The sequence below is a fragment of the Bufo bufo genome, chromosome 1, assembly GCF_905171765.1.
Source record: "Bufo bufo chromosome 1, aBufBuf1.1, whole genome shotgun sequence".
Lineage (NCBI taxonomy): Eukaryota > Metazoa > Chordata > Amphibia > Anura > Bufonidae > Bufo > Bufo bufo.
In genome coordinates this window covers 294,994,011-295,006,079 of record NC_053389.1, presented here as the reverse complement: position 1 = coordinate 295,006,079, position 12,069 = coordinate 294,994,011, and the positions used below count along the sequence as shown (strand labels likewise).

Here is a 12,069-nt window from a genome sequence, read left to right as displayed (position 1 = left end):
AGTGGACACAAGCCCAGGAAGGCAAGATCACCCATAATGCCATGCAACCAGCCAATCTGCAGATTGCCATCCTGTCACAGCCCTATAAAACCCTTATCCCGGGCAGTCTCCGCCATTGTCCTGTGAGCTGAGCATAGGGAGTGATATGACAAGTGCTCATGCTCTAGGGACAGTGTTGCTGGAAATGATTAGTAGAAGAATATTGGAGAGGAAGACTGCAGGGAGACTTATGCAGCGTGAGTTTTATTTATTTATTCCTACATTTACTTATTCCTACATCAGCTATAAACTAAGATATGTACTGTAATTCAATACCAATAAGATGAAAGCCTTTATAATTTCACTGCCAGTGTGCCAATTAATACCATCTGCACCCCTTTGGGGGGGGGGGGGGGGGGGGCAGGTCTTAATGAGGACCATCCTAATTTTTTGCTGTCTTTACTTCTTCCAAATAATCCTTCAAAGTCTCCATGTCCTAGAAAAGTCAGCAAGATGCAGAGAGAGGAGGAGCAGGAGGTTTTCTGATGACACAATCTCATCAATATCAGATCATGTGGAAAAGGAGGAAAAGCAGATGGCAGAAGAATGGCTCCCACCTGTAGGGCAGGAGAGCGCTGGAGAAGTGGGTATGCCAGAGCTGATTAATATTCTGTGCTTACTATCAAATAACCTGCAGGAGATATAATACGCATAATATATGCATATTGTCCCCCACCTAACCAGCCAAACCCCATATCAGCAACAGCCCCTGTTTTAAAGGTGCCACGCAGCCATTAACAATGAAGACCGACTATGCATTATTAAATGAAAGGCAGCTGCGGGCTAATTGGTGGCACTGTTCTTTACCGCAGCATGGCCGCAACCCACCCGCAGCACGGCTGCTCCACGTGGCCGTACCCTAAGGCAGAGTTGCCTGGGTATACCTGATTTATAGCGATTCATGACAAATAAACTTGGAACAAATAAAATTTCTTGGCGAACTTTGGCAAAGTTGCCGAATCAAATCTTTTCCTATAAAACTATATATCAATCTGCTCAGCTCATTCTGCTCTGTTCATGTTGCCTGCAGATTGGAATGCTTTTTTAACCTGACAGATTTCTTTCTGCATCGCACACAGTTCTAGCTGCCTGTAGACTCCACTAGGGAGAATGTACGGCACACAGATTTACAGTATACAGCTCCCATTATTCTTATAATACATCCATGTGCAGAACCCTTCCACAAGTGGTGTCAAGTGAATGGGGCTTATCCTTCATTTTTTCTAATCATTGACATCCTCTTTAATAAGAATATATCGAAACACTTACTCAGTCTCAGAAATGTTCCGGTTTATAACATTCATTTGGTTTGAGGTGTTTCCTGTTAGCAAGACACCATTTTTTAGCCACTCAATGATAGGTGGAGGGTAAGCATCGATGTATACCTCAAGTGATATGCTTTTGTGCAAATCGGCTGTTTGTTCTGTTTCTGCAGCATCGAGTGTCACAAAACCTTTTTCTAATCGGACAGATAATAGAAAGTGTTTTAGGTTTAAGTTCTAGTTGTCATGACTGACATGTGAAATCACCAGGGGTGGACTGGGAAAGTGGCCCTCGAAAAAACTAAAAGTGGCCGTATTTTGTTTTGGGGCACAAATAGATAGAAGGCAGGGTCAACACAAGAAGGCAGGGCCAGCAATACCATATTGTGGCACATTATAACTCCCCACCAGAGCCAAATACCATAGTGCATCAAAAAATACTGCTGGCAGCACAAAATACCTCCCCAAAAACTGCCTGTCTGTGGCGGTCAGGACCAGCTGCCATGTTCCGTCCTCCTACTCCAGTTGCCTTAGGATGGCAATACAGTTAAATTCAGAGTTAGGAGTGGAGCGCCAGATTATTACTTGTCATGGATGGCGGCCGTGAGGGAGGCCAGGCAGCTCCCTGGCTATTGGTTCACTAGGAGGTTTCCCAGTAGGGTCTATGGCCAGTCCGCCCCTGGAAATCACAAAGCAATGGAATACAAAGTGATGAATGGTCTTTAGTAAGGCAGTACCACCATTTTATTAGTCATGTGAAAACAATGAGAGACACACCACTTGGTTCATAGGACCAAACCATCCTCAACAGGACTGGGCAAGTAAAATAGATTTTATAACAGATTTAATCTATACTCATATATGTGAAGTCTTTCCTATTGCATGGATCGTCCTTAGACTCCTCTACCAATATCATGGCAATCAACAGGTATGAATAGGTTACCCTAGTAAGTGTTTGGGAAAGTCTCCTTTTGAAGGCCAAAGAAGTAATTGGGTTTGCCAGAAAGGGATATGGTTCATTGATGTCAAGTTTAAAATACTACCTGTGCAGTATGTTCAAGTACACAGAGACCCTGAGGGCAAAGGGACTAATCACCTTTGGTGTATATGTTAATAATAGAGGTGCCACCTATGTACTCTAATTTGTTAAACCGTGGACCCATAGAGGCAAAGAAAGCTCACTGCATTCCCTTCAGATTATAGATGAAGTCAAACATTTCAGGCTGTATTAGGCTAGGGCTACACGACGACATGTGTCTATGGTGTCGCATTGCTACACACGACATGCTGTGACTGCAACACGACAGTAGCAAAAAATCCATCCAAGATTTTTCCTCCACCTGTCTCCTCTTGGCATAGATGTTGCTCTGCTGCTAGGGGGACATGTCTAGCCAGGAAGTGAAAAAGTGCACTAACACTTTTTGCACAGGGACCATCTGGCTGATATCCCGTATGTGCGCACCGCTGGCCCTGGCATGCGCACTGTAATGCCCATTGTGGGCACTGCATCGCTACATGTAGTGCGCATGCGCCGGCCTGCAGTCCTCCTGTTTGCTTCTGGTCCGCCCCCTAGTCACTGGTTTCCTGGCATTTGCTGGCGCATGCGCACTAAATGTAGCGATGCCGTGCCCACAATAGGCATCACAGTGGGCATGCCCAGGCCAACGGTGCACTGCGCATGTGCGGGATATCGTCCGATCCTGTGGATGAAGCAAGTGACTTGCAGGGCGGGCCAAGGAAGAGGCTGGGGAGGAGTTATGTAACAAGAAGGCAGATCAGCCTGGGCTCCTACACACCGAACGCTGCCCCTGGGCACTAGCCCATATTTGCATATGAATTAAACTGCGTTTTTCCTGTTGGTGAAAGTCAGAAGAAAATTACAAAGGTACCATTTGAATCATGGATAGATATGCTAGAGAGCGATGTAAGTGGTGTATAACATAACGTCATATTTTGGTGACAGACTCCCTTTAATGATCCGCAGCTATTCAGGAATTGAAGAGACAGTAATAAGGACTGCTTCATCATATGACCGTCAAGTTTCAGTGATCAATCAGGATTAGATTTAAAGGCGTTTTCCAGCTTTTTTTTTCAATTTGCACTCCAGTTTGGAATACTTGTGGACAGGGGCGTAGCTAAAGGCTCATTGGCCCTGGTGTAGGAGTTCAGCCTGGGCCCCCCTTCCCTCAGTGGTTTTTGGCCAGGGGCAGGGAAGCACATAGCCTTTGTGCTGCCTGAGGCAAAATTTTAAACGGCACCTCCCCCCCATGCTAAATTCTTGACCTAACCCCAGCCAGAGGTGTAGCTTGGCCAGCATGCACTTTCTATAATACTGGTGTGTTCTTATGCACCACAAGAGTCTTTGGGCCCCCTTAGGCTCCTGGGCCCAGTAGCAACTGCTACATCTGCACCCCCTATCGCTATGCCCCTGCCTGTGGAAAAATCAATAGTCACTTGCTCCCTGTTGCTCTGTTCTGGTTCTCTGGCTCTCTTTACTCATTTTCCTGTCCCTGTCCTATTAAATTTTGAACAGACAGGAATACCTGCACCGCTGCAGCCAGTGACTGGCCTCAAGCAGACTTGACCCAACAATGACGTGCCGTTTGAGGATATGCCACTAATGAGGCCTACCATTGGATGCAGCAGTGCACATGACCCCATCCATCCAGATGAACGTCCAGGGAGCCAGCATAGAGCAGTGGGGAACTGGTTAGTATGGATTTTTCCACAGGTAGCACAGGCTAAGGTGGAAGTAAATAAAAAAATGGAAGACCCCATTAGTCTGTTACAGAGAGATGAAATGTAATAAAAAGGTTTATTACCTTTTACTTCTATGTAAACACTTTGCATCTCAAAGATTCCTTGTAGTGTCTCCTCCACCATACAAGTATAATTTCCAGAGTCCTCCAAATTGGCTTCTAGTATTGTCAACTGGGAAATCACTGAATTACTTCCCATGAAATTTTCGATAGTATGTGGCCTATTAGTCTGTAATTGGAGAGAAAATGTAATATAACCAAGGTAGGTCCATTATGGCTTATGGGATAACACAACATTCACATCAACAGACAATAGAGGTGGCGTATCTTTATAGTGTGCAAGGTTTAGCTTTTCTGATACTGAGCTCCAAATCACCAGTACATAGTTACATAATGAGAATCAAGCGTAAGGCAGCTCTCACCTGCTACACAACACCCTCTGGGCACGGACACCGCACCTGGATGCGGGAATGAATGGAATCCAATAGAAAAAAGAAGAAGTCCAGCTCAGCTCGGGTGCAAATAGGTGACTCTTTTATTCCAGCGGTTTTAAAATCTCCATACGACAAGGTGTATGCAGTGACGCGTTTCAGACCTCTACAATATAAGGGTCCTTCTTCATGACAAACAGGTGTTTGTCATGAAGAAGGACCCTTATGTTGTAGGGGTCTGAAATGCGTCACTTCATACACCTTGACGAATGGAAATTTTAAAACCGCTGGAATAAAAGAGTCACCTATTTGCACCCGAGCTGAGCTGGACTTCTTTTTTCTATAGTTACATAATAGTTGGTGAGGCTGAAAATAGACACAGGTCCCTCTAGTCCAACCTATACTCCTACAGTGTGCATCCAGAAGAAGGCAAAGGACCCTATGAGGCGCATTCCAATTGTACCATATTATCAGAATAAATATCTGGATCAGCATTTATTCACCAGAAATCTTGTATATATAGCTAGTGATATTTGCATTTTCAAGAACACTTATTGAACTTGTACAATGAATCATCCATTACAGCCTCCTCTGGCAGAGAGTTCCTCACTGCTCTTACAGTAAAGAATGATGGTCAAGCAGGATGCACACTTGTCATGGTTGCAACACTGCATATAAAGAGGTAATTTGAAAGATCTCTGTATTGCCCGTTAATATATTTGTTCATTGTAATTAGATCTCCCCTAAGTTTGATAACCTGTCTTGGTAAATTGGTTACCTTCATATGCACTTCCTTTAGTTCAGCTATGTCCTTCTTACAATGGCCAAAATTTTTCACAACATTCCATGTGAGGTCTGACTCGTGGTTTGTATAGAGGCAAAGCTCTTGTTCTTGTCATGAGCATCTATGCCTTTTTTGATGCAACCCATTATTTTATTGGCCTTGGCAGCAGCTTCCTGGCATTGATTGCTAAAATTAAGTTTACAATCTATCAATATCCCAAAGTCTCAGTTGTTTTACTATTTAATACATAATTATAGAATTTGTTTCCTCCGGCATCAAAATAAGAAAAGCTATAATAGTGTTATTAAAGATGTAAATTTATCAAACAAAATTTTACATTTCATTCATTTGGTGCAAATGACAGAAAATCAGGGTGAAGTAAAACGAACTTTTCCCCTCTCCCCCTATGTCTATGGATCGGATTTGAAGCTCTGTATCAGAAAATTGGTCCAAACATATTAAGAAAATAATTAGCACTATTCAATAAGGACTCTTTGGCTGAAATAATTAATTTTACACACCTTGGTACCCGGATAGTACCAGGTAAAGTTTAGAATTTCATTTTCAGTCACTGTACAGGAAACTGTAATATTTTCTCCCTTCTTCACTATACTATTTGAGGCTTTCACTGTCACCTTGAGTTCATCCGACACTAGAAAAAAAAGGTCAAAAAACTGACTTGAAATAACTGTACAAAAGACATTCTAATGTATTTAGTCAGGATAACACAATTTAGTATTAAAATCTATTTATTAATGCAGCAACGTTGGCTCTGTGTCACGGCTGCATTAAGCTCCCCCTAGTGGTGACTGCAGTCAGCCGGCATGCTATCCTTTCATTCTGTGTTATGCAGAGCGATTTGGAGCTCTGTATCAGACAAATGGCTCTCCTACTGCAATAAAGATATATTAAGAATTACTAATGATAAAAAAAATGGGGATTCACTTTAAGAGGAGTCTGTTAACTCCCAAAACATGGGGCTGGGATTGTCTTTTACATCTACAGTATGTTATACAGGGGATTTAGATAAATGTATCAGAAAAATGGTCCTACTGCTATAAAGATATATTACTAAATCACCCAGCAGGAGGGGGAGCACCAAGATATTAATTAGCGATCTGGAGTCAGGGCCAGAAGTAATGTACTTAATAGTGCTTGCAGGAGGTGACAGACTCCCTTTAATGTTAGAAATGATTCACTTAAAGTTGCTTTATGAACCTCTCATTTTCACATCAGAGGGTAACCTCTTCAGTGTTTGCAGAACAACCTTGTTAATTGCAAAGGATGATAATGATTTCCATGAAACTAGCATAATTCAGGGTACTTTAGGGTAGCATTAATGATTCTGAATACGAAGAAAGGAGGACCAGCTTGGAAAAACTAGAATGGATTCCTTTCTTTTCCACAGGCTCTTTGCTTGCATATATAGTTAAACCCATCCTTCCAACCAAATTGGTAGCACTCATAAGGTGTTACTTGAGATTTTGGAACAGAAAAAGAAAGAGGACCTATTTGTAAAGTGCCCCTTTTCCAGCTGTTAGTTAAGGCATATTGTCTTGGCTGTTTATAAAGGTAAAGGTTGGCACTACCTCTCCCCTCTCCCCCAGCACCATTTTCAAAATTACCTTGTTTAATAGTTTAATTAATGAGAAAAAAAAACACAATATCTTCCATGGTACTATGTATCTTGAAAACATAATAATGTTATCTTACCTTGTATTGAGTAGATATAATATGGATTTGAGTTAACTTCAATCCCGTCCATTGAAGCTTTACAATAATAATTGACATCTTGGAAAATTCCAGTGAAACCCTTCTTGTTGTCATAGAGGTATGGAATTTCATCATCATTACCCCTCTCATGAAGAGTCACGCTCATGTTGGGGTTGGTAACACGACAGGGAATGGTGGCTTTACTGTTCACAGCCACAAACACGAACACATCATGTTCTTTAATTGGCAAAAACACCATAGTAGGATCTTTGTGATAAAAAAACAAAACAAAAACAGACATTATACAGAAAACTACCTTCTAGTGAAAAAAGTTATATAAATTCTGCTTACTGGTTATGTCACCAATACAAACCCCTTTTAAAGGGCCACCTCCACCAGAAATAGTCATTTTAATGTCTTTTAAAGAAAGGGGTATATCTTTTAAACAAAATTTTCATGGTAAACAATCTTTTTAGATTTTTTTTTTACTTCATTTCAGCAGCACAGTGCCATTGAAAATGAAATACTAAATATTGTCCTTCTGTAGCAGTAAGCACAAGGGACTAACCCTTTCTGAACCTGCACTGTACATTTTTAAAGTCTGGTCTTTAAAAATGGCAGAGGCTCCAATGCCTTTCACAGGTATATACCAATGTGGGTCTGCAGGTGGTCAATCTTCTATTTAGCAATGGATTTTATTCCAATCTGTCAATTACAGATTGTTATGCTTTTAGGGGGTACAAAAAAGTTTTTTAAAATATAAAGATATAGAAATTTAAAATCACCCCTTTCCTCAGAATAAAAATAAACAAAAAAATAAACATCATAGGCATTGCTCTGAAAATGCCCATACTGTTAAAATATAAAATATTTACCCCATATACCAAAAGACATAACAGAGTAAAACATCAAAAAGGCCAGTTCACCATTTTTTCTTTACTTCACCTCCAAAAAAAGGAATAAACAGTGATCAAAAGGAATGGCCTGACTTAGATAAAGATAAAGTGAGACTTTTTGTCTGCTGAAAGTGTAAGGGCTTGTTCACACGACCGTGTAAAGTCCGTGCCCGTGCTGTGGACCTCAAATGGGTACACTTGGGTACACCAGGCCAGTCATTGTAGCAGCAGCACACGTGACCCTGTCTGTGCAAAAATTGATAGATGGGGACAGGGCAGTGAAGACAGCCCTATCATCACAAAGCCAGAACAGAGCAATGGGGGTTAGGTAAGTACAGATCTTTTCACAGGTACCGCTGGATGGGTGGGGGAATTAAAGGGAATCTGTCACCAGTTTTATGGTGTTTAGTGTTGAGCGAAGCAAGCTTTGGATGCTTCATCCGAAGTCGCTTCATTCAAAACTTTGGAATAATACTGTACGGAGATTCATCTCTGTACAATGTTAGAATGTCTGGTCTCCGATGAGCCGAAGTTAGTTATTCACGAAGTTGCGAGCGACTTTGTTGAATAAAATCGGTTATTGATTTTTAAAGTGGAAAACCACTCAGCTTCAGTTCCGAGGTACTAGTCTGAACTGAAGCCAAGTTCGGTTTCAAGTTTTAAAGTGATTTTCCACTTTATAAATCAACCTTGAAATGAATGGGTCCGCATCCGTGATGCGAAATGACAACAGAACGGTGCCCGTGTATTGCGGATCCGCAATACGGGAACGGGACACCAATGGTTGCGTGAACAAGCCCTAAATGAGGATGATCCTACAGAGCTAGGACAGGAAGTAGAATACATAGACTGGCTATAATGATTATAGAGAAGAACATTCACACGTTTTCATTAAAAATACCCTCTTTGTTAACAACCTATTTAAAAAAATAGAGTAGGACTTAAAGAGTAACTAAACTTTTACACTAACTTTTAAAATGTTGTCCCTAACCCCCTAAAAAATATTTTTTCTAAATCTTATTCTAATATACTTTTTTATCCGTAAAGCGCACCATTCACTGGTGCTCTAAAACTCAGTTCTCCCTACACCGCTGAGCTAAATGGGGCCGCAGCAACGCAGGGAACTTACATGCTGTTTTCTTAGCTGATTGGAGCAGGCAGAAGCAGGAGCCCGCTCTGCTCAGCTAATCCTGGCATAGTAGATAGGTTACAGGTTACCCATGCACTATGCCAGCAGTTAGTAATAGTCCAGGAAGCACAGGCAGGAGCAGCAATATGCGCTCCTGCCTGTTCTCCCTGCGCTGCTGCAGCCCCATTCATAAAATGAGTACTCCGTACTCTGTAGACCCCTGACAGCTCAGCGGTGTAGGGAGAACTGAGTTTTAGCGCACCAGTAAATGGTGCGCTTTAGGGATAAAAAATTATAGTAAAAATAGAAAATTAATAAATAAAGTATATTAGAAAAATATTTTTTAGGGGGTTAGGCACAACATATTAAAAGTAGTGTATAAAGTTTAGTTACTCTTTAAATTACACCTATGAAATACAAACAAAGCACTTATACAGGGATTCCATTTTCTAAAGGGTCCCGAAGAGTAGAGAGCTTAGTTGACAACCTAGAGTATAAACAACAGCTCCAAAAATATATATGATATGCAATGTCCCCACAATTTCCTGTCTTGTTTGAATTTAGAAGCAGGGATAAATGAATGAAAGGTATCTGGACAGACTCATCTGCTTCTCTATAAGATCCTACACCAGCAGTGAGGAGATCAGGGACACTACTGAACATTTTAGTCCACCAATGAATGCAGGAGAAAGTGGACCAGTAGGATAAACTGCAGGGGGGACAATGTAATGTACATAATAAATTTACAATATTTTTACTGCATGTATACTGCATTTTCAATGCCCTATGCATTGCATAGTAATACATTTTATGTGATAACCTCCTTATTTTTTAAACCTGAATCATTTCCGTCATGTCATCCACATAAACTAATATTTAATTGTTACCATCTTTATTCCCAAAATTAACAGAATCATGGGAGGAACTTATTAGTTCTGCTTAAAAGAGCTGTCCAGGATTTTTTTTTCCCCCACCCAACGGAACCTGTGAAGAGATCTATACTCACCTGCTCCCCACTGCTCTGTTCTGGCTCGGTGGCTCCTGGGCTGTCATCACTGGAATTATGGTCCTTGTATGTCAACTTCCTCGTGGATGGAGTCATGTGTACCAATACAGCAAACGACTGGCCTCAGCAGTGATGTGCCACTTGGGTACACCAGGCCAGTCATTGTAGCAGCAGCACACGTGACCCTGTCTGTGCAGAAATTGATAGATGGGGACAGGGCAGTGATGACAGCCCTATCATCACAAAGCCAGAACGGAGCAATGGGGGTTAGGTAAGTATAGATCTTTTCACAGGTACCGCTGGATGGGTGGGGGAATTAAAGGGAATCTGTCACCAGTTTTATGGTGTCTAGTGTTGAGCGAAACAAGCTTTGGATGCTTCATCCGAAGTCGCTTCATTCAAAACTTTGGAATAATACTGTACGGAGATTCATCTCTGTATAATGTTAGAATGTCTGGTCTCCGATGAGCTGAAGTTAGTTATTCATGAAGTTGCGAGCGACTTTGTTGAATAAAATCGGTTATTGATTTTTAAAGTGGAAAACTGAACTGAAGCCAAGTTCGGTTTCAAGTTTTTTCCATTTTATAAATCAACTACCGAAGTTATTTAACGAAGTCACGAGCGACTTTGTGAATAACTAACTTCCGCTCATCATAGCCCATACATTCTAATACTGAGACGAATCTCCGTACAGTATTATTCCAAAGTTTTGAACAAATTGACTTCGAGTGAAGCATCTGAAGCTCGCTTTGCTCAACACTAATGATGTCCTAACTAAGGGCAACGTAAACTTGTGACAGATGCCCTTAGCAAAATGCTGGGTCACTTTCTTTAATTGACGCAGCCGTTTTGCCAAAATCTTGTATTGAACAGCTCCGGTGCATAATGATGAGTCTCCATATTCATGAGCTCCTGGCTCTCCCAGCCCACCTGCTGCTGATTCAGATTGAAAAGACTGTCATCAGAAGTAGGTGGTCAGGGAGAGCCATGAGCTCATGAATATCGGGACTCATTGGCATGTGCTAAAGCTGTTAGGATTTACATGAGAGGGCAGCAGAAAACGGGTGACAGATTCTCTTTAACCACCTCCGGACCGCCTAACGCAGATTCGCGTTCCGGAGGTGGCAGCGCTGCGCACAGTCACGCATATACGCGTCATCTCGCGAGACGCGAGATTTCGCTCAAAGCCGGCCCGCGCATGCGCATCACGGGCCGGCAAAAGTTAAAGAACAATTTCGTCACCAGCCTGCCAGCAATGATCATTGGCTGGCAGGCTGGCGATTTTCAAAAAAACCAATCACAAGCCATATAACAGATCATATTAGTAAATATGATCTGTTATATGGCTTGTCTGCTCCTCTGCTGGTCCTTTTCGTCGGTTGGATCCAGCAGAGGAGCAGACTTCACAGTGAGTAGCACCAACACCACACTTTAGCCCCAGATCACCCCCCTGCACCCCAATTAACCCTTTGATCGCCCCTGTCAATCACTTAGTGAAAGACAAAAAGTGATCAGTGTAAACTGACACTTTTTTTCCCCACTAGTATTGGCTGTTAGGTTTTAGGATAGTTTAGGCCCCTTGGTTAGGTAGTTAGCGATCGGTTACCGCCCAGCCCACCGCACCGCAGTCACTGATTCGCTGATTAGCGTATCGCTAATCAGCATTTGTACTTTTATAGTATCTGTAAGTGATCAAAACTGATCACGGTCAGATCTATAATTGTATTAGTGTCACCTTAGCTCACCCTCCACCCAAAACGCAGTGTTTGCCCGATCAGGCCTGATCGGTCGCCCACACGTGCGTTCACCCACGCCCGCCCCACCGCAGTGACAAAAAATATATATTTTTTTGATCACTGCACATTCATTTTACACGCACTGCGGCGATAAAAAAAATCAGTTTTGATATTTTTTATCAACCGCAGCGGCCTCCGGTACTTCGCTAGCCTCCCCTTTGTAAGACAGGCTTGCTTTTTTTCTTGGGTAGTCTCAGGGAATACCCCTAAATTTAGTAGTCCAAAATGTCAAACAGGGGGTATTCTTCTGAAGA

General features: G+C 42.0%; 1 protein-coding gene across 1 annotated transcript in view; it reads right to left on the bottom strand.

Moving 5' to 3' along the window:
• The window catches only part of PDGFRB (platelet derived growth factor receptor beta), a 186,600-nt gene that overhangs the window by 93,341 nt on the left and 81,190 nt on the right, over nt 1-12,069 (bottom strand). Inside the window, exons 4-7 of the mRNA XM_040440726.1 lie at nt 6,989-7,255; nt 5,797-5,927; nt 4,124-4,289; nt 1,309-1,498 (exon numbers count right to left, since the gene is read on the bottom strand). Of these exons, the coding sequence (XP_040296660.1) occupies nt 1,309-1,498; nt 4,124-4,289; nt 5,797-5,927; nt 6,989-7,255 (754 nt within the window). The remainder of the gene's footprint in view (nt 1-1,308; nt 1,499-4,123; nt 4,290-5,796; nt 5,928-6,988; nt 7,256-12,069) is intronic.